This window comes from Drosophila rhopaloa, unplaced genomic scaffold (genome assembly GCF_018152115.1).
Source record: "Drosophila rhopaloa isolate 14029-0021.01 unplaced genomic scaffold, ASM1815211v1 contig_167, whole genome shotgun sequence".
Classification (NCBI taxonomy): domain Eukaryota; kingdom Metazoa; phylum Arthropoda; class Insecta; order Diptera; family Drosophilidae; genus Drosophila; species Drosophila rhopaloa.
The window spans coordinates 3,782,810-3,806,329 of NW_025335047.1; the positions used below are offsets into that span (position 1 = coordinate 3,782,810).

The 23,520-nt window shown below is 43.5% G+C and overlaps 1 protein-coding gene across 3 annotated transcripts in view; it reads right to left on the bottom strand.

Moving 5' to 3' along the window:
- Window positions 1-22,350, bottom strand: part of LOC108047423 (RNA-binding protein 208) — a 40,484-nt gene extending 18,134 nt beyond the window's left edge. For all 3 annotated transcript variants that reach the window (XM_017127587.2, XM_017127589.2, XM_017127588.2), the window contains exons 1-2: window positions 22,198-22,350; window positions 19,725-20,703 (exon numbers count right to left, since the gene is read on the bottom strand). In XM_017127587.2, the coding sequence (XP_016983076.2) occupies window positions 19,725-20,199 (475 nt within the window). In that variant the 5' untranslated portion in view covers window positions 20,200-20,703; window positions 22,198-22,350. The remainder of the gene's footprint in view (window positions 1-19,724; window positions 20,704-22,197) is intronic.
- Between the last annotated feature and the right edge of the window lie 1,170 nt (window positions 22,351-23,520).

The following is a 23,520-nucleotide window of genomic DNA, read 5'->3' on the forward strand; positions in this document are numbered from 1 at the left end:
TCTGACTGCGGCCTGTTGGCCTTTTAAAAACACAAACCCAACGAGTAAATCTCTGCGTGTGCACGTGTACAAATATACGAAGGGGGACACTGGGAAAAAATTACATAATTAGGCTAAGAAAGTGGAAAAAGTTTATAAGAGCTTCGTTTTTCGGTAAATCTGTGTATTTGTATATTTTCGTTTTTATTTTACTACTAAAAATTTAACTACTACCAGAGTACATAATTTGTTCCATATTAATAAAATGTAGAATAATGTAATGCAAATGGCATTCAATTTTAGTTTACCTCGCCCTTTTTCCCCCAGTGCTTGCGTTCGTGTGTGCGTGGCCACTTTTTATTTAATTGGAAATTGCGTATACGCCACCGTTAATGAGCCCATTGTAATCGCAGTGGCGGAGCAGAGCGCGGCTTAGTACGTTGAGGCGGCTTGACTCGGCTCGAGTAGTTGGGGTTATTGTAAATCAATCGTTGAGGTTCGCTCCGGCGGTTCTCAGGTTATTGCTTTCGCCCCATTGCACTTGGCTCAAAGGCAAATGGGAAATGCCGAATGAAGGTAAAAAAGGGGGAATAGGGGTAAAGCCTGGCACGCAACTTGCTACTCCAACGTATCGCCGGCTGAATGTGTGCGAGACAGACAAACGAGGCAGCCACTAATTGCAGTCAAAGGCCGCTTTAAATTTGCACTGAGCCGAGTGCTCGATTGGCAGCTCTCCTTATGCCACGCCCCCTTTTGGCAGCCGCCCTCGGTGTCAGCATGTCAAGCGTGCTGGCAGCTTTTCATTTCTTTCCCTCGTTTCCGTGTCGGCTCGTTTGCTGATTAAAACGGTGCGTATGTAATGAGTTAATTAAGTTTTTGCCATCGTTACAGTCGCCCGTTGTCGTTGTCTTACACTCACTCGCACACACACACACTCACACATGTACACATAAATTAATCATAAATCCTTGCTAGCAGTTACAAGTGTTTTGTATATTTGCCGAGAAGGACGCACCTGCCCCTTTCCGCTCGCCCCAACTTCCTGTGCCCTTCTGCCTTCTGTCTTTCTGTGCCGAAGCGTTAACAACGTCGTGAGCCAGGTGAGTGAGCCACCAGGTGATTCAGCTGGCGGGGATTGCGAGTCGCCTTTGGACTAAGTGTGTCAGCAGTGCCGCCTGGCACGCCCCCTTGTACCATTTGATTAAAGACGGAAGCTACTCAGGGTGTACACAAGTGTCCATGTGTGTGGAACTACGGAGCACTTAGCGAAAATGAGAGTAATCTGGATTCCCAAAGAGCCTATGATTAAGATTTCTTAGTTTTTGTTTCTGTTATGTTTATAAACCAATGTTTAATGGAAAATATGGATTTTCTTTGTGTCAAGAGAGGTACAAATATTCTAAAAATATTAGAAGCAGTTATCAAACAAGGATTAATAAGTTCTTTCTAAAAGGGATTCACCAAAATGAATTTAATAAAAGTAAGCATTATTGCCAAGTTTAAGTTTAAGTGTTGAAACAGAACTTTGTTGACTTTAATACTACTCGACTTCATATAAGTATTTGTATATTCTTAAGGGTAATTTCCAGTTCCTTCTCGGACACATACTTAAATTTTCTGCCAGTGCATAACTATCCACTTTTACGCCTTGTCATGCCTTTGCTGCTGCTCCTGTATTGTTGGCTTTAGTTGTTGTAAATTTTATGTTATCCGCTTTCATTGTTTGTATGCCTTTATTTATGTTACCCACTGCCTGCTGCCTTGGTTTACTGATTTGCCGTTGTTATTTATGCGTTTGTGCTAAACCTTATTTCCTGTTTGTCTTACATAAGCTGCAGCGCTTAATTACACGCAACCCCATCGAGGACACGATTCCGGGCAGGATGTGGTTGGCTGGATGGCTGGATGGTTGGCTGATCTGCCCCCTGGGAGCGAGACTCTGCCCACGGCCTTGCCAAGATGTATGTGTCCCTAATGTTTTATTGACCCGGACTGGAACTCGGACTCGGACCGGGCCCTGCAATCTCATTTGCCGATTCACTTTGTAGCCGACCACACGGCGTATGCGTAATGGCAATTATGAACTCGCCGGGACTAAGTGGGCAGTGCATTAAAGCTAAAAGCGTTTAGCTGGCGCGCCGGTCGAAAAACCACCAGCTGACCGACTACGCACTGATACCATCCCGCTGTGACAGTGAAAGCCCCAAACAAGCAAAACAATTTGACGCCAACAACCGCAAAACGTGCTGGCCGCCCAGCATCCGAATTCGCATACATAAACCAAACCAAAACCCAACCCAACTCGGAACCCGCCCACAACTTAACCCAAAAATTGATGAATATGTAAGCAAATACGGAGGACCAACACGCAGCGGGTTTTCCCCCCATACATATACATGTAACACACACAAAAAAAAAAGGATCAAAGTCCTGAGGCGCGTTAATTTTCCCAGACGTCAGCAGGAAAAGTTGGGCAGCCCATCCCGAGAATATGAACCAGGACCACAAATTATATTGAAATGTTAATAATCCAGTTGCTTAGACGTGCTGTGCCATCCCGGGATGTCCGAAAAGGACAACTCAACTGTGAAGGGATATTTACATGGAGATTTGTATGCCGCTGACTTATGACTTTGATCAGGGCTGCCCCGAAACCCAATCAATGGGGTCCCTGCCGCATTTATGTCCTCTCGAGTCACTTATGCCCACGATTTGCCACTGCGGTTGTCTTGGGAGCTGGCCTAAGCCCCCAATACATATAGATGGTAGCTCGGCAAATCTTTAAATTAAATTTGCTTGGGGCAATTCAGGGCGTATTATAAAGTATAATGTGCTTTTAATTTCATTCATTTGCATGAATTGCGAGAGCAGAAAGCCGGCGATGGACCCTGGCCTGCTGCTAAGTGGAACTAAAAAATCTAATTAGCGTTTGCCGCTGCACGAGTCGACTTAAAGCAAACTTTTCGCTTTAATTTCATCTTGATTACGTACTCGCAATGCAGCTGCGACTTGGCCTGTTTGTGCAGCAAACTCGAAAGCCAATCAACTTGACTCGCTAATGAAACGGCAGTCTCTTTAAGGAATCCCAACCCGGTGTCTCGTTGTCGCCATTAGACGCCGCCTTGCCGATGATAATGCTGATTTTTAATGCTGATTACCGCAAGCTGCCAGGCCGCAATCCTTTGCCACCTTCCATTTTTTACATTACTTGCCCCCTCACGATTCTTAGATAACCGAGCTCTCGGAGTCAGCATCATTTCCGCAAGTGTGCGTGGCATTTAAGTTGCCACTTAAATGAGCCCCAGTCGTTTCTATTGTGCAAGTGCACAGTGAAAAGTTTAACTTATTTTATTTTTATATTCAAATTTTATATTAATATTGCCAAACATGCAAAGACAATTTACCAAAAACCGGAATGTTTATTCTATCCTTTAATTTGAGTAAGTTTACTTAACTCATTTTAGCTTTTAGGCCATAGCCCGATTATTATCCTTTGATTTCCGATTTTCAAAAAAGTCAACTTTTAAAGATTTTATTTTAATTAAGTCTATAGACAAGACAAGAATAACAAAACTTGTAGTTTTACTCCTTTAGTAGATTATTTACTTTCCCTTTAAAAACTAATATAAATTATTTTGAATTTTCTAATATTATTTAACACAATGTAAGTAATTTATTTTGCACTGTGTGCTTCTGGTGGCAACAACCTTGTGGGAAGAGTAGTTGGGGTTGGTTGGGTGGTGCAGCCTCATCAAGTCGTCGCGTCGCGCAGATCAAATGAAATTTTCATTGTGTTGTGACTCGCTTACCCCGTCTTTGTGTCGGTGTTTTGGAGGGTTGGGAAATTGCTCGCGGAAATTCGCTACCTTTTCATGTTTTTGTGCCTGGCTTTGAAAACTTTTGGGAGCAGTGCACTACTCCTGTGTGTGGGTGGTATTGTTGTTTGTGTTTTGTTGCCACCGGCGTCGTCTTCTTCGCTCGTCTAACGTGTAAAACAATGACTCATTAAGACTCATCTAAATTCTAATGAGATTCAGTAACTATTAAAAACAAAACATGACAGAAGCAAAGGCAAACGCAAAAGCGGCAAAAGGGTTGCTGCCCCCGGGGCAACCCAATCCCAACCCAACCCCAGCCCAACCCCCGGAGTCATCATCATCCCCGGACATCTCGACTCTTATCAGCGACCCAGCGACTCAAGACCCGGGTCCTTTTTAGTGCTGACTCTGCGTCCTGGAGGACTTTAAGTGCCGGCCCAACTTAAATCATTTGTATGCGAGTCACCTCCCGCCCGGCCTTTAAGCAAATGTCAATAATTTGATTTAAATGTGGCAGGGTCCCACATTCCGCTTGCAGATCGCGTGCAAAATTCGCATTTACATGCCAGTAGCCTACTGCCTACTACGAGTATTTTGCCGATTTTCCAACTTCATGGGGTTGACAATCGTGTGAAGCGACAATGCAGCAGCAGCAGTAGCAGTAGCTGTAGCCGGAAAACCGGAGACGACAACGAATTTGCGTAGCTGGAATCGAAAAAAGGCAGGACAGCCAAGAAATGCAGCAAGGTTGAGTCCTGACTGCCGAGAACAAGCGGCCTTATAAATTAGAAATCTCACACACAGAGCCACTGCGAAATGGAAATTGCGTGTGTTCCGGCCTACGAAACAACAAAAACAGCTCTCGCCAAAACAAAACAAACTTGGCTTGAGGAATCTATACAGTTCACTTGGGGAAAATTAGTTAACTTTGAAGAAAATTTAATTTTGTAGTGAGCTAGAATTTTTATTTTGAAAATGGGTTCACATTTGGCATACTTTTCATAGCCTAAACAATTAAATATCTAAAATAACTTAGTGATTTACTCATAACTAACTATCAATTATTTTACAATGACTTTAATTTTAACTTTAATTATAGGGAAACACTTTGAGATTTTACCCGACAAATAACTATGGAAACATTTTGTATCCAATATCGAAAACATATTTCCTAACATAAAACAATTTTTTCGCTGTACCTTTTGGGTGGCCATGTGTTTGCCTTGGGTTCGGTTCGGGTTAGTTATATCCAACGCACACCGAGTTATAGACAACATCCCCGCCAGCAACCCCCGTTGAACATTTAACGCTGCTGTAAGCGTTTGTCAAAGGGGGTGTTGTGGGTGGTGGGGTGGTTGTGAGTTGGTAGTGGGTGGGCTGGGGGTGGAAACAAACACCAGCCCCCGGAAAATGTATCTGTCGTCGTTGGAAGCACATGTTAGAGGTAAACGAGTCGCAGGTGGAGGACCAGGAGCACTCCCTGTTTGCCAATCTGCATATTTGTCGGGCGCCACGAAATGTAAAGCAAGTAAAAACCTGGGTCAAATTGCGGTTACCGTTTTTATTTTCCGCCGCCACCGGTTTTCCCTTTCCTTTCCCCCTATTACACTTATTGTCTCTGTCTGTGTCGCTTGGCCAGTTCCAGTTGTTGTTGCTGTTGTTGTGGGTGTAGGTGTTGATATATCCACACTTTCCAGGGGCTTTCCCTTTATATCGCAGTGTCACTCGTTAGGCGCCCGAAATAGTAATAGTGGCAGAGATACTCCATTTTTTCCCAGCTCCGACATGACTTGTACATATGCGTTTAGCTGGGTTTTGGGATGGTAGGATATGGGTTCGTTGGGCATTGGAGTGTTAATTGTAAAGTGTTTGTGGTTTTTTTTATACAAAAAACTGGCAAGTGACTTCATTTAGTTTCGCACGTTTGTAGTTAATTAATTTGGTTCAAAAAAGACAAGGGAAAGGTGCTAAAGTGGGTGCGAAATGAGGTTGTTTCATGTATAGGAAACATGGAAACATAAACAGATTACATTTTGGTTTTCATTTTTACTCAACGTTTGTAAATATTTGTATTAAAAGAAATGGTCATCCATATCTGAAACAAATATCAGCTTAAGTCTGGATCAAATCCAAAGTCTGTTGAGGGGTTTTCCCATTTATTTTTAGCAAACAATAAAAACAGGCAAAAAGGGAAAACGCACAAAAAGGCAAACATGGAATTCAAAACTCGTCGCTGAATGAAATGTTGAAATTGCACAACCCGCGTCTAGCATTTGGCTAACACATGCATGGAAAAGCGGCCGGCAAGCTGACCGCCCTTGCCCCCTTTTCCCCCTTTCCCTTCCCCTTCGCCTTCCCCATCACCTTCAAACTCTTACCAACCTTGTTACCTTTTTTTTGTTTTTGGACAGCTGCGCAGCTGCTGCACTTTATTTCAGTCACTTGCTTTCCATTTTTTCCCAACTCTCGCTCTTTTTTTGCTGGCCACGAGTGGCTTGTTTTTGCCATGTTCCCCGTTTTTTCTCCCTGTGTACCATGGATGTGTGTGTGTGTGCGCTTTCTGTGTAGCTCGCTTTTGTGTGCAAGTGCGGTCATTTAATTTCGATTTGTGTTTTAGATTGTTTTGCGTTGCATTTGTTGATTTTTGCCATTTAAATAGAAATTTTTATTTTCTACACGTTTCCATGGCCGTGGCCCCGCAGTTTTGGATTTGGATTTGGGTGGCCAGTCTGCAGCCGTCGCCAGTTGAGTTTTTTGGCCCGCCGTTTCTTTTTTTTTTTTTTTTTTCGTTTTTTTCTTTTTTATTAACGCATGTCCATGGGGCATTGCCAACGCGAACGGCGGGCAAATTGGATTTCTTTTTTCGGACATTTGAAACTGACGAGCGCCGGCCGGGGACCACGGATGTGCGGCATCAGCAGGGACCTAACTCAAAATATATGCAGCCCCCGTGCTGTCACAGCCTCCCCAGAACATCCATCCACCAGCACCACCCTGTGCAGCACCGTTTCTATTAGCTACGCGCATTCATAAGAGCGGAAATTTAATCTATGCCACAGCCGCGTTCATTTGCCCACTTTTTTATCCCGCTCTCTGTTTCGCTTTTGTCAATTTAAAGCTGCCGGCAAATGCTATCAACTCGCAATGTTCGTTAAATATTTAAATTGGCGCAGAACTAATGAAATAAAACCAATGCGGGAGCGATGTCAGAGCGATTCCCAAGTGGCTTCAGTTGGTTAAATTTGTGCCGGCTGCTTGGTTCGTTGGTTGGTTTGGTTCGGTTTCGTTTGGTTTGGTTTAGAGGTCTTTAATGTCCCCGGGGAGTCAGTGGGTTAAGGGGTGGAATTTAAAAAGCGACATATCCCATGTTAGCTGGCTAATAAGAGGGGTTACTCCATCAACCGGTTACGGTTTAAAAATTAGTTAAATATGCAGAATAATTAAATATAATAAACTATGAATTATACTAGTAACAACTCACAAGTGGAGAATTTAAAAATAGGTATTAACAATAAATGAGTTTGAAATTCAATGTACAAAGTTATGTATCCCATCTGATTTCTGTTATTGAATGATTAACCTAAAGATATATTTATTACTCATTCCTCTAATCATTTTCTATATTGCTAGGTGTATTCTATATTTCAATAGAAGCCCCCCTTACTTTCTCGTTATCAAGAACTCTTTAAATGCTTGCTGGCTGAATTAGTGCCTAAATTTGTCCACACTTTTTGCAGTGTAGGTAGCATGGGCTTAACATTCGGCTCACGTAGCAACTTGCTTTAAATGCTTAAATAGAAGCAAAGCCAGCCGAAAATCAACAATAACAAACGAGCCACATTCCAGCAGGCACACTCGCACACGCAGCCCAAAAATTGGCATAAATAAGTAAAAGCGGCCACAGCGCCAAAGTCAACGTCAACGTCGCCATATTGCGCATATGGTGTGTGTGTGTGTGTGTAGAAGTGTGTGTGTCTGAGGGCAGTCCTCCTCCGTTTGCGTGTGTGGGGGTCCTGTTTGTGTATTTACTCAACTGCTGTACCCAAAGCGCACTTGAGTGTGTATCATCATCAACATCAGCTGCTCTTCAGCCACCCAAACCCAACCAAACCCAACCAAACCAAGCCAAACCGAAGCTCACCAAAGACCAAGAGCAGTGGGAAAAACCCGGACCAAGTTGAAGTTGCCGACTCCGCCGGCAGCACTAAAGATACAAAGCTGCAGATACAGCCAGCAGAGTCCTCCCCCAGGATCCGTCCCCTTTTCCATTCTGTGGCCACTACAGTGACAGTATCTTTGGATGCTTAACAACATTACAAGCTGACTTATGAAATGGAGGGGGCTGGGAGTCAGAAGCCCCTGCAATTTGACTTGACTTTTACGTATCGTCAAGTACTTTTCTGCTTTTGCCCACTCGGGGGACATTTGTCAGTCGAGAGACGAATTTAATTTCTGCCATTTTCCGAGCGATGTCTGCGCTCAGATATGAATTGCAATGAAAGTCATACTCGACATGTATGACGACCGGGCGAGGTGCAGATTCCAGTAGGAAAATGCGGGTCGGTCTAGTCCGGTTGTCTGGTCTGGCCACGGCAAACTCGTTTTTAATATGCAGCCAGCAGTGGGCGCACGCAGCGTATGCGTAATTTTATTACAACTGCAGCAGCATCAGCTTCAAATGAAACTATTTTCTGGCCCTCTTTTGTGGGCGTGTGGCCAGCCTAGCATCCCTGAATTCATTTCGCATTTAAATTGCTGTTCAGAGAGCAATTAGCCGAAATTATTGCTGCTACGTGTGCATCGTCACTTGGCAGGGCCAAATTAGTGGAGACCGGGCCACCATGGCGAATGCTTAATGCGAGCAATAGGAGAAAAAATGCTGATTTGCGGTTTGCCAATACCAATAGCAATGCCAATACCCAAACGATGCCAGTTCCCAACCACAACGAAATTCCCAATAATTTACCAAAGCCCAGCAAAACAAGAAAAAAGTCCACAAGATGGTAGAATTATGCCAAAACAAATCAAGCAAATGAAAATATCACAGCCACAAAATCAAGGCAAGACACACGCAGTGCTGCACAGTGGGTGGGATGACGGGTAGGGGGGGTTTGGGAGTGGGTGGTGGTGGTGGTGCCACAAATGCTGTGCTTAATAGGCATCAGCTGGGTATTAAGTTGTTGTTTTTTGTCATCGTCTTCGCCGCTTCTTGGCAGCATGACAACCTTTTTTTATGCGACTGGGGAGCAGGAAGAAGGAAGTAAGTCCTGAAGTCCTGAATCTCAGTCGTTTTGACAGCCGCTTGCCCTTGCCAGTGAATCCAACAAACAATTTGCGGAATGCCATTAGGTGACGCCCATTGCTGAAATTATCTCTGGCTTCTGCGTTTCTTCTTTTCCTCCTTTTGTGGAGCGAAATTTCAATCACCTCATCTTTTGTTGAACTCCAGGCCTGGGTAAATAGGTAATAACAAGTTGGGGCGGCGCACAAAGGAAGCCCAAGAAAAAGTATTGCCTATTTCTGTGGGCACACAATGTTAAAGGGTTCTCTTGTAAGCGGCAAAAAAAAGACGTAATATAATGAAATATAATTCGCATTCTTCGCCTTTGAAATTGATCAATTTCGCATAAGCCTTTCGATTGTTTACCAATCATTCAGACTCTGGCCCACTCAACACCCCAACCGAAATTGCATTAAAACTTTGACCTCGCGACGTCCGCCACAAAGTGTTATAAAAAACATTATATATATAAGGGCAAGAGCGAAAGAAAAAATTAAAAATTAATAGCAACTGGCGAGTGGCAATGGAAACCACAATGCAGCGGACAACTAAAAAAAAACTGGGCAACAAAAACTAACCGACTAACAAAGTGTAAAAAACTATTGAGTGCTGGCTTCCCAACACTTCACTTCAAGGGGGGGCAACCCCTGTCCCCACCCCTCGATTTGTGCAACTAACAAAAATTTCTAATTTAAAAGTTTTACGCCCAACCGCCGACGAGCAAAACGAGCTGGGCAAAAACAAAAAGTGGGCGGCAAATGAAGGCAGCCGAAGCTGGAAAATAGAAAACAGCAACAAAGACATAGACATAGACGGCAAATAAAAACGCAACAAATACACAGACACTCGCACACTCACACTCACACACGAACAGATAATGCAATTCCCGCCCAGGAAGAAAGTGGCTAGCTGCAATTTTGTTGCTGCCGCCTTCGTCCTGCTTTCGTCCTGGCTTTCGTCCTCGTCATCGCTTCGTCCTCGTAGGCGTTGTGTTGTTCTTGCCCACATCGTTAGCAATGCTCATCGGCAACATTTCGTCAGCTTCCGCTGGTGGGTGGATGGGTGGTTGCGGGTGGCCTGGGTGGTTCCGGGTGGGAGTGGTGGTGCAGCGGGACAGCCAGTAAGTTTGCGGCGGTTGGAGGAGCGCGTCATGCGCGTTGGCCATCCTGCGTGGGCTGCAGTCGCAATCGCAGCGGCAAAGGAAAAGGCAACCGCCTCCTGTCACTCGCTCCTCCTTCCAGCCAGTCACTATTTTTATATGCTGGCCCAGTCTTTGTGGCACTCGCCCCCGGGGGTTTTAGCCGGATTGGGGTAATGCCATGGTGGTGCTAGTGGTGGTGGTGGTGGTGGTGGTTCTGGGCGAGCGTTTGTCATTGTGCATTACTTTTAGCATGCATCGCGGCGCGTTCTCTGATGCAACAATGTTGCCCGGCCATTGTTGTAATTTACTTGTTGTTGTCCGGTTCGTTGGCTTCAACATTTGCCGCTTACACAGAGAAAAATCTAGGCACTCTAAATTTAAATTTAAAATTCCCAAACTGCTAACTCCACCTCTATTATTTTAGCTATTTAAGTAAAGTCTATAACTTGTTACCCTTAAGTTCTATTCTCTCTTCAAACCAAACCAAAACCAAACTATTAGATTTTTAATTTTAAAAGTCTTTTAAGGAAGTGTGAATAAACAACAAAATATATTTATTATTTTACAATGTAAAATCATTGAAGTGAAGTGAGAATAAAAAGCATAAATGCATGCATATCTTTCTATAAATACTGATGTATAGTGTAAAAGTATTATTTATATTCTTTATAAAAGAATAAAACAACATAACAAAATTCATTTCGAACATTGCTTCATACAAAAATATATCTCAGATAATCCCTTGTGCTTATGATATAGCTAGCAGAAGAGCAACATTTTTTTGCAGTGAGCACAAGGTTTTTTCTCCTCAAGAAATTTTACGATGATTTTCATTTTCATATTCGAATCGTGTGCTGCTCGTGCGGCAGGGTGGGGATAGCTTGCAAATCGAATTATATCTGCTGCCACAATGTAGACAACGGACAAGGCCGCATTACAATGCCTGAGGTCCTGCATCTCGTCCTTCCACTTTGTTGCCCTTTGGCCTTTGCCGCCCTTTGACCAACACTCTGTCGTTCGGCCTGCGGGGCTTTTGAGCTGGCTCTGAAATTACCTTACTCTCGAAATTGGCTGCCAAAAAAAGCCATACTTTTATGGCCCTCTGTGTGAGGCTTCATATTTCATTTTTTATACGTACTTTTTAATATGTATTTTGTCGTGCATAATGTTGACATTGTGACGCACTAATAAACATAATTTGCTCATAAAATACGTTTTATTGCGCGCGCCCTGTATCAGCCATCAGATTTCAGGATTCGGGGATTCATGGGTTTGTGCAGCTCGGATGAGTTAATGTTAATGCCGATGAGCGACAGTAAATGACAGGAGTTGCTGGCAGGATAGCGATAGACGAGGCAGGTATAAAACCCAAATTGGGTGTTTGAAAAGGAGGTCCTTCTGGGGTTCGTTGACCAACCTTTTGACCATGTCATTTGCCACCGTCTCGTCTTGCATAATTAATTACTGGTTGAGCGAGCAAAGTTCTTCTCTCTCTCCGATAAAAATCACATTTTCCCATTTTCCACACAAACATTTTAAAATATTTATTATCAACAGCAGCGGCAGCAGCTTACAAGCTTCATCCTATTTTCCCTCGACGTTAAATAATTTGGTTATTTGCCAAACATGCGACCGGTTCTCGGGGCTCCACAAATCCCGACGAGCTACGCCTTTTGATGCCATTATCTTATTCAGCAGCCTTGTCATCTCATAAAGGATGCCTATTATAAATTAATTTCTGCCAGCCGTGGCTTTTCCTTGCCATCCTTATCGCCCTTATCACTTTGGCGGGCCCGCACCTAAATGCCGAACATGTTGCTCCTGTTCCGGGCCATGTGTCGGTTATGTGTGCGCCCGACTATATGACTATATAATTTTTTGATTTAACGCAGAAGCTGCTGCTGCTACTGCTACTGCTGCTGTCGCAATTTTTCAAAAAAACACCCTCATGCTTTTATTTTTGTTGCCCTGCTGTAAAAGTTGAAAGTTGTGCTGGTGCTTTTCCCGGCTTTTCCCGCCCCTCCCGCCATTCCCCGACTCCTCATGTGTGACATTGATGCCTCTGCTCGCGCTGTGTGAGCTGTTTTATTGTTATCATTAAAGCGTGCCACTCCCACGCCTTTTTGGCCCGTGTTCCCATGTTCGACATGTTGTCTTTGTCTTGGCCCTGCGACTCCGCCAATGATGCGGGCTGGCTTTGGCACTGGCTCCTCAGTAAATTTGACATGGCCCCGGAACCGAGATCCCATTATGATTAAAAATTGCTCTGCCAGACTTATCTTTTGCGGCTGGCTGCGATCATTAATGAAGCAGAAACTGATTGCCCAGGGCCATGATTAATTGGTGGCTAAAATGCAGAGCGGTTGGAGTGGAGAAGCTGGAGAGAAATCAAAGGAAGCTCCATGCTTTTCGGGTGTTAACTGCATTCCATTCATCAACGCTTGCCAACCGCAACGAGCAGCTGCTGTTTTGGGGTTAGCAGGGGAGGAGCAGCAAAGCGGCAGCAGATGCATTGGAAATTCAAATAAAATTTACCACAGTTTCTCGTAACTTTGTCAACGATGCGCAACATGACGCTGATGTCTGCCAGACATCTTGGGTGGGGGGAAGCGGGGAAAAGTCGGGGGAAAAGACCAAGACCTGCTAGCGAATTGCAATTTGCAATTTTATGGCAGCGCTGCTGGAAACAGAAGCAGAACAACACTTGGAAAAAAGGTCACAAAATATATGTCTTTTTAAATATCAACATTGTTCTTTTAAGCTTCACATAATATTTTTTATGATTAAATTATAACCTTTTTATTTTAATTAACTGACTTTTAACTTAGCTATTATCATTATTTTATTTGATATGAAATAAATAGAAATATATTTATGGAAAACAACTTGACTCTAGTTTTTACGTGTGCACCAGAAGCCGCCGCAGTACAAAACAAACCAATTTAAATTTTCAGCGGAGTCGGTGGGTCGGCGGTTGGTGTTAGTTTGGATGCAAAAACACAGTTAACGGGAAGAGATGGGGAAAAGCGTGGAAAATCAGGAAAAGCGGGGCAGACAGAGCTGGCGAAAAGCGCAACAAAGCGTAGCTGACAAAATCAAACCGGCAGGGCCAGCAAAACAAAACGCTGCAAAAAGAACGAGCTGAAATATTCGCAATGACAATTGAAAGTCGGAATTTGGAAGTGAGAAGGGGTGAATGGGGGGTGGTGGGTCAAGGTGGTGGTTGGTGGTTGGGGACAGCTCGCCCTATTCGGTGGTTGCTGTGGACTGGCCAAACACTCAATCAATAAATTATGCTGCCACGAAATATACAAATCAGCGAACGGGGAATGTCGCGGATGCCACAAAGTCAGGGGGGTGGGGGGCAGTGGATGGTGGGTTGTGGGTGGTGGGTGGTCCAGGGTGGTTCGGCTTGTTTGGCTGGTCACGCGGCAGCTGCAGAACAAAAGGCCAGGCCACGACCCAAGAGCAGCGAGCGACCCAAGCGGCGCACAGACGGATGTGGCTTTGTGGCTTTTTGTGCGGTCGCTCCTGCTGCCTCCTGCTGCCCCCTCTGCCCCCTGTCCCTGCCCCATCCTCTGTCTCAGTCGACGTCAGGCACCGCAGCTGCTGTTAGTCATTCGAGGAGGATCCTGTTGACGATGGTCATGGCCGGAGGATGACCAAGATAGCACCATCTCATAGCCAACACAAGCAGCAACAAAAGCAAACATGGCAGTGGCTAGGGGTATTTTTTAAGGGGGTCTCAGACTTGGGGTAAAGTTAGGGTGGAAATTCATTATTTTAAGAATGTAACTATATTCCGAAAATAACTATGTAATAACAATATCTTACAATTAACGACAAAATGTTTAGTAAATTGAGTTCTGTTAATTAAAATGTGTTAGTTATTGGTAAGTAATGAATTATGTTTGTTTTAGAAGTACGACAAATGAAAAAAGTAGCAAGTGATGTTAAAATATTCGTTCATATGCGTTTGTAGGTTTCATAAATGATGCTTAAATTTAAATTAAGCTAGTAGAATCTAGTGAAAAATCATCCTAAATGATGCCAAAATCGCCATTGCACTTCCCGTTCGATTGGAGTAAACTTTAAGCCATATGATACCCCCAGGAAGTCCCCTTTAAGCCATAACTGAGCCACAACCCTGCCTAGCCTGGCTGACAATGTCAAATGCGTTGACTGCTGCATTGTGCCCGGTGCCCAGTGGACAGTGGACAGTGCCACAGCCAAAGCCTGTTTCTGTTTCTGCGTCCAGTTCCTGTGGCTGCGACAGCCTCCAAACAGGCGCCAAAGACAAAGACAAAGGCGCAGTGCGGCCCGAATGGCAAAATGGCTGCCCGGTTGCCCAGCTACCCAGCTGACCCCCGGTTGAACCCCCAACCCCAACCCTCCACTGGTCATTGAAAAACGGACCTTAAAGCCGCTCCTGCCAGACGGAACAGCTCAGCAGCATCGATTTTTCCACAGGAAGAGGGCCAGACATTTTTGCATGTGAGTCGAGTCTGGCTGACATTTAAAATGCTGTGTATAAAACATTGATCATGATTGACGATTGCGAAATTACGAGTGCAGGGATGTGGATGTGACTGTATACGCTGTGCCCGCAGGATAACAAACACAATGGCATGCACCATATGTGCATGTGCGTGTTATGATGCCCCGCCAAACATTTTTATCTGCGACCGCAGCGCACAAAAGTATGCAGTGCTTCTGGGAAAAGTATTCACGTTTTATGTGCTTTTTGGCAGACTCAAACAACCGACTTTAACGAGAGCTAACGTGCGCTGGGATATTGCGTGCAAGGCTTCCGAAAATCGATAGAAAACAAGCTCCTAAAGTCGGTAAATGATGTTGAATGGAGTAAAGTAATACAATACCTTAAATACAAAAAGTATTGAGTACAAAACCTTAATATAAGAACTCTCAAGAAAAATGATTAAATTATTAATAAATTCATTCAATTTTGTATTGCAAAACCATCCCTTATTTTATGTTAATCTAAAAATATTACTTGATAAACAGCAGATCCAGATGTTTCTTCCCCAAAATGCAATTAACATTCTGTTTTGATTAAAGAAATTAAAAGACCTTAAATCAATCTAATTACCATTTCCCCCCTATCCCAAAGAACGTAATTGCTGCTTAAGAGACAAACTTGTTACACGATATTTGACTTTCTGCCTTGTTTCTCCCTCAAAGGCAACTTGATCGATTTTTGTAATCGTCCTTTCATTTGCACCCATCACGCACACCGACGCACCTGGATGGACCACAGGACCGCAGGACCTCCCCATCCGCATCCTCATCCGCATCCCGCATCCAATCCACCTGGCCTTGTCCAGTCAAGCGGTCCATTGTCCCCGCAGTGACTGTCATGAAGTCCAACAAAGCGGAAGCTGTAGGAATTTACCAACGTTTAAACTTTAATGCATGCTACAACAGTTTTTATTCCTGCCGCCTTTTCTCTTTCTGTCCTTGTTGCATGTGTGTTTGTGTGTGTGTGTGTGAGTGGGCTTGAGATTTTTTTTTACAGCCAGGATGTCTCTCTTTTTACGCCCCCTTACCCCCTTTATCCCTCCGCCCGCTCCAATTGAACCTAATCCGGCTGCTAAAGTATTAGCTACGTAGTTGTATGCTCATCCCGGCTGTCCAAACTGCCTTATGCTGCTTTTGTTGTTTGCTGGAATTTAGCAAAAAAAACAAAAACAAAGGAGCCCAGAAAGACGATGAGGAAAACGGGAAAATCAGGCGGAATGCCAGGGAGCTCGACAGGAGTGACGTTTGTAAAAAACTTTTCCCTCTGTCCAAGGGGCTGCAAGATGTGGAAGTGGAACTGCAGCGTCCACTTAATAACAAGGCATCAGCCGCTGGACGTCACTTGGCATACTAATCCATGGCCCACTTGCGCCTCCCACTGAATTAAGTGACCAGCCCGAGGGGAATTTCCCACTCCATCTTATATGAGAGGCCATATATTGTATTGTAAATGCTCCCACAGGGGGAAAAACCCTTTCCTTAAATGGAGGATCCACATGGAAAGTCTCTTTACTTTTTTTTACCATTTTTCTAAAGGAAATGTAAAGAGGTTTTCCCAAAACACCCACTAAAAAACACAAAACCATTTTGTTTAAGCCTTATAATGTCCCCTTAAAATTTCTTCAGATTGTCATAAATTAGTATTTAATTTTTCCCAGTGCATCCTTTGGGGATTCTTCCAAGAGCTGCATTCCGGCACCCTCCTTGCAGCCAGACAAAGTCGCTGCCAAAGTGGACAGCGAATGGACAGCAGGGCAAAGACATTAATGACAGCCAACATCAATGAGTGTCGGGTGGCGGTGAAAAATTAATACCAAACGACGGTGACAACCGAGGAAAACAAAGGGGTCTCCTTCGGATGTGACCCCATCTCCATCTCCATCTCCTCCAAACTGGCAGGTGATGCTCGGCTGGCTTGACTCGGCGTCAAACATGGCGTATGATTGATTTTCCAGTCGTAAACTATGGCTGAGCTGTGAACCAAAGTCGTTGGTGGGGGAAGGGCAGGGGGCGTGGCCAGATAAAGCGGCAAATAAGCTTCAATAATAATAAAAGTTATAAATCTTTTGCATGGTCTGCGGAGGACAAGGCAAAGTCCTCCAAAAGGACGACGACGACATGCTGCAACGCGGCGATAATAACAATTTATTGCACACACACACACACACACACACGAGCGGGAAAATGCCGCGAGACACGATTGCAACAACAAATGGAAGTGGCGAGGACAAAGCGCAAAAAGCGAGCATAAAAACCGCACAATAATAAAAATGAACAATGACAGGTTAATAGCAAATAAATGAAAGCCCATAAGAAAAGCGCAGAGCAGAGCAACAAGAGGAGTGGGAGGAATGGGGGAAAACCCAGCCAGACAAAGGACATGCCTCCGGTCCAGACTGCCAGCCGACAAACTATCCCCTTGGCCTAGGCCAATTGATATATAGTTTTCAATTTTAAAAACCATTGAGCAGCTGGAACGGCCAGGCGAGGCGTTCTGGCAGAAAAAATGCCCAAGATATAAGGTGCACGTCGCTGGCATATTTAAAACATAATAACTGCTGGAGGAGGAAGACCAGGATAATGGCGGCAAACGTACTTAACGGCCACAATAATGACGATAATGGGCGATGAGTTAGCAGCGAGCAGCAGGTTGACAAAATGCACTCGGCATGCAATCCACTGGCTGCCAATAATAATCGTCATCATCATCATCATCATCATCATCATCATCATTATCATTAGGAAGGAGCAGTAGAAGGACATTCGACATTCGCACACGAATCGCTCTTTGTGTCTGCTTATGGAAGCGGAAAATGCATTAACTCAGCAGCAGACGCCGAACTGAATTTATTTTCCACTTTAAGGGTGCTTTTCCACCCGAACCGGAGCTCTGAATTCATCAGCCTAATTACAGGCTCTTAATGGCTTCTCTCCAGCGGAATTTATAGTGTTTTCCAATATATTCAAGGTCCGTAAAGACCCTAAAGTGGACTTTAGTTTAAGCTGTAGTTAAATAAAAATTAATGTTGGCTCTGGGTAAACATTTAATATGCTTATTTATTCAATTGCAGAGCAAAAACTGTGGGCCATAGCTAGAACATGAATATGCAAATTGAGAGAGAGCCGGAAAAAAATGGCAAATAAAATAATATAAATAATTTCCATTATGGGAGCTGCTAAATGGGCTTCAAAATCAGCCATAATCTGCCAGCTCTACGCGCTCAATTTTATTTCTCTTTATTTTATAATTTAAATATGCCATATTTAATATGTGATAGGTGTCGCAAGCCGCCTGCAAGCGGATTAAATTTCAGCCCGCCACATTTTATTAAATTTTCGTTTCGGCCAGCTCTAGTTTCGAAGTGACAAAGAGAAAAATCGATCACCTGTTTAAAGTTGGCCCACCCCGAAAAACGGGAGAGAACAACAATGGCGGGGCTACTTGGCAGCTGTGCCAACGCATCAGTCAACGTCCTTACCGTCGTCCTTAACAAAGGACGACATTTGCCGGTTGCGACACTCCGACAAAAAAGGGAGCCACTTTATAAGCCAAATTCAACGCTGGCACATTGCGCCTTTGTCTGTTTGCTTACAACTTTCCTGCACATTCTTGTGTCGTTCGCTTTTGGCAATTTGTTTCTGCATCTTACAACGAATTCAATTGAAAATTTCGGCAGACACTCGGCAAATTTAAAAACAAATTTGCCGCAAAGCAACGGCAGCAAACTTGGGAAAGAAACTCGAAATCAAAATCGAATCGAGTCGATTGACTGAGCCAATGCCAATGTGGAAATTGTCAATAATTTCAAATTGATTTCTATTTGATTTAGCACATCAACAAAGGCAGACACCTTCAGTTCAATAATTGTGAAACGGATAGGTGTTTTTCCTCTTTCTGTTTTTATTCTTAGAGGCTAAGTGAAAACGTAAACTTTGTCAAACACGCGGGCCTCGTTCTGAGGCCAAATAACATTAGACAGCTATTAGAGGCTTGGCCGACTTTTACGACGAAACCATAAAAAGCATTACTTGAACTGCCCGAACTGCTCGTAAAACTCGTGAAATTTGTAAGGACCTGCGACTCGGACTGGGACTACGAATACGGCCGTAGGCGTAGGCAGGCAATAAAAGCCAATCGATAAGTGCCCAAAGTGTTGGGGGTCCTCGTAAACAAATGGAGCGAGCCCACACCTCGATGGGGAATACTCATCCATCAGGGAATCGTCAAAGGAGTTCCCCAGTCTGGGGCACCAATTTATTAGCTGCCCCATCATCATTTCGATTATGACAATTACGCATAGGAAGCGCTAATGTTAATGTTGGTATAAGCTTGAGAAATCATGGAGGGAGGTTTTTAAGAATTCGACAAGGGAAAAGGGAGCATAAATAATAACAACTATTATTAAATTAATTTGTGAAATTATATGTGCTAGGAAGTAAATTATTTCTAATACCTCCTAATGTTTTGTTAAGAAGTTTAAGTATTTGTTTCTTGAACTTTTAAGTGTTTAAGAGATTTATAGATATATATTTGTAATGTAATAATCATGTTTTAATACAAATTCAATATTTCTTATATCTTATGAACTACCCAAATAACTATTTTGAAAATTATAATTTAAATAATTTTTGAATAAAATATTATTGATCGAACACACCCACTTAAAAGTACTTTGGTATTTAAATTTATTGAACCTGATTCTGATTCTGATTATGTCCTTTAAAAACAGGATTAGTCTTTGAATAAAGAACCCCTTTGATATCTGATATCTATTTTGGGACTGATTAAAGTCTACTTAATGCTTAAGTATGATTTAATATGATTTCTGTGTGTAACTATAGAACCCCTTTAAAAGCGTATTAAATAGATATTAGAGTCTTTGCTATTTGAGGATATTGAAATCCTTTCCCTTATTACGATATATCTCCCTTTATATAAGAGTAGTTGACTGATTCTTAAGCTTACCCTGCTTGGGCGAGATGCAGAGCACCTGCTGCTGCGGCGACTGCTGCTGCGAGTGGATCTGGTACTGCTGCTGCTGCTGCTGCTGCACCACCACCGCCTGCTGCTGGGCGGCACAGACGGCGGCGGCCACCGCCTGCTGCTGCTGATGGTGGGCTGCGGCGGCTGCAGCGGCGGCTGCTGCGGCGGCCTGTTGCTGCGACTGCTGCTGCTGGTGCGGCGACTGCGACTGTGGGTGCTGCTGCTGCTGCTGGGTGGTGACAATGGTCATCTGCTGCTGCTGCTGCTGCTTGCCATTGCCGGGTTGCTGCTGCTGCTGCACTTGCTGCTGCTGCGGGGCGGGCGCCTGTTGCTGCTGCTGCTGCTGCAGGTGCGTCTGGTGGATGGCCAGCAGCTTTGTCTCGTAGGGCTTTCCGTGGGCGGCGCTGAGCGTCATCTGGGCGGTGGCTGGCATCATCAGCGTGGGCATGGCCAACATTTTACGGCTGGTGGTGCAGTGGTGCTGTGGTGGTGCTTCTGTTGCGGTGCGGAATTTGCACGTTCTGCGGTTGCACGCAGCTCGCTTTGATGCTTAATGAAGTGCCTGCCGCCTTGCAGTTGATGATATAAATAAATTGTGTTATAATTTGGCTAGGTTTTTTGGTTTTTTTAATGGCCGCCTTTTGTGTGAAACCGCACTGTGTTGCTGCTGCTGCTTTTGCTGCTGCTTGTTGTTTGGTCAAACGTTTTGATGCATTAAATAATTTCTACAATTTTGCTAATTTGGAAAATGCTGCCTTTTTGTGGTTTTCCTTGACGTTTGTTCCGCTTCGTGTTGTTTGTGGTTGGTTTTTAGTTTTCATAAAAAATTTCCTCTTTGCTTGACCTTCACTTATCACAGACCAATGAAATTTGTTTTCGAAAAGTTCATTTGGTTTTTGAATTATGTTCCCAGGCTCAATCCCCAGCACTTGTGGCAAGTGGATTCCCTTGGTATTTACTTCTATGGAAATATTAAAACACAATATTCTGGTTTAGGCTTGGCGGAATATCTTACAAAAATAATCCACAAGCTGAAAATCATAAGCATAAACAAACAAAAGGATAATTAACTTTGCCTTGCTGCTAGTGTGTTCAAAGCCCTTCGAACCATAAGAAAAGTAAATAAAACTGACTGCTTTTATGGACGCCGCGCACAACCATTATCATATATCAAGACTAAGCCATTCACACATCATTTGAAAAATTAAATTTAATATTTTACGATTTGTGTGCTCGCATACGCATACAAAGCGAAACATGAGCCAACAAAAAATAAAAAGTTATGCGCGTAACGCAATGTCTAAGTGCCAAAAGCAGAAACAGACAGCTCAGGCAGCTCAGCGGCGAAAAAAAAATTATAACAATAATAATAAAAGCAGCGGAATACAAGTGCCAAAAAAACATGCACAAGAAACCGAGCTGGGGTTTTACGACAGTCCCCGAAAGAAGGCATCCCAAACGAGGCGAGTCCTGACACCCTGTACGCCCCAAGTGTTGGCAAGTGTCAGGATCAGACGCTTCCGGTTTTTATATCTCGCCCACGGAGACGGATACACTGGGACGGACAGACAAATGCTATGTATAAATATAAATATAAACTTATATTTTTATGTTTATTTGGAGAGGCCAGGACACACGGAAGCACTCGCGAAAAGCAGGACGAGTGCAGGGGCCACACCAAAAATACAAAATACATACGGCACACACAGCATTCTCGGTGTGTGTCTGCCGCTGCCGGAGAATGAGAATGAGAATGCGAGTATGAATCACACACAGCTGCAGTGTCCTTTTTATATAGGAACCCAGTCGGCAGCATTTATTGGCTGCTCGTTGTCGGTTTATGTGGCCCACAAGCCGAAGTGCCAGACGCCTGTAGTTGTACATAATGTGGCCAAAAACACAACAGGCACAACAAAATACATGCACGCAAAAAGCGTTGTGGCTGGCTATGTAAATATGGCCAAAATCGATGCTCGCCTATGTGACAACGAAGCCAAGGAACCCAAAACGGGCTAAGCGTTTCCAAAAAACCTCACTCGAATCGATTTTATGGAAAAAGGTATTTCTAAAGTTTAAAAAACTTCAAAATGAATGCTAAAAATCTTGGCAATAATTCACACACAATTCGATTCACACACTTTTCAATCCAACTCACTTGGCAAGTTTATGCAACAAAAGTCTTTTTTTTCCAAATCAAACCAAACCTTATTTCAAACACTTAAGCATAAGGCACTAAAAAGTAATAAAAACTAAAAGCAGCTGATCAAAAATAAATATGTAACTTGTTTATAAATATATATTTTTTATTTTCTCCAAGTTTTTTTAAGATTTTATATTATTGTTTTTTTTATATATTTTTTATCATCATTCAGTTCTTATTTAGTTTTTCGTTTGTTCGGCTTTCGTTTATTTCACTTCGGCGATTTCTAGATTTCCTTTTTTCGCTTTTTCTTACTTTTCGGTTTTTATTTTGAATTCTCTTTAGCGAGCAGTTGGCTTTCGGTTTGCTTTTGGATTGCTTTGGTTGGTTGGTTGGTTTGTTTGAGAAATTATAATAACAACTTAACAACAATGTAACGAATATCCTTTCTTAACGAGGACACAATTCAAACTGAAAGCGAAGCGCCTTCGTCCGCCTCACAAATAGTCAACACATCGTACCGCTCCGGTCGTTTACCGTTATTCTGCCGGCGTCGCTGCCGCTCCGAAAGCCTTTCTTCCCGGCCGACTGACTACCGCTCGTGCTGGCCAAAAGGATAAGTCCCGAATGTCCGCCGAAGTCTGGCCAGGAAAATCTCTCGCTCAGGCATGCGCACGTGGAAATTCGAAAAGGTGGCTGTCTCGGCTGAGGGTTTTTCCAGCAGTTTTCTTTTATAATCGCTTAGAAAAATTTCCCTACTTTGTGACAACATTATGGCACACTTTAGTGTTATACACTAACCACTCTGTAAATCAGCCTTATCATTTTTATCAACAAGGCTAATTCTAACAGCGAGTTCTTTGGGAGATTACATTAGCGCCTTCGTACTCATTATGCTAAGACCCCCGAGAATGGAGTGTTCTCAAACGCTTTGCACTGGGCAAACAAACAAAGGCCCAGGCACACACAGGCCCACATGCTATTGTTTATGCGCTCGAGAGCCAATAATCCACTTTTGTTTTGTTATCACTCTCCAGCCACTCACCCAATCCACCCACTGAACCACCCATCCAACCATTTTGCCACCCAACCACCCGCAGAACTCAACTCGTTGCGGCAGCTTTTGCCCTTGCCCGCCACCACTTAATTTCTACTTGATTTGTCGTTTAAGAAAACTAATTGTCTGCCTTTTGTTGAGCGTGAAAACAATGGGAAACATTTTAGCAACTGTTACTCTGCGCCGAAAGCGTATTAGACGCAGACCTCCGAAGACGTTGGGCCCAAAAGTCTGGGCAGCATTTTGCGGCCATGTGGAGGGGAAAGTGGCCGCGATGAGTCTGACTGGCAAATCGCTTTGGTTTTCGGTCAGGCAAAAGGCAAGGAGACCACTGCGAGTTTTTCCCTAGCAGCACTTCAAGGTCACTTCAGACGATAAATACGGGCGAACTTCCTAAGCTCGAAATTTCCTTGGTCAACCATAACTGAAGAAAAGTTGTATGACTCTTCATATTAATACTTGCGTCATAATCATTTATAAACCACATTATTTTTTAACAAAAAAAATTATTAAAGTAAAATTTTAGGACTCTTTTTAAATAAATATACATATGTATTCTTTTGAATATTTATTCTCATAAC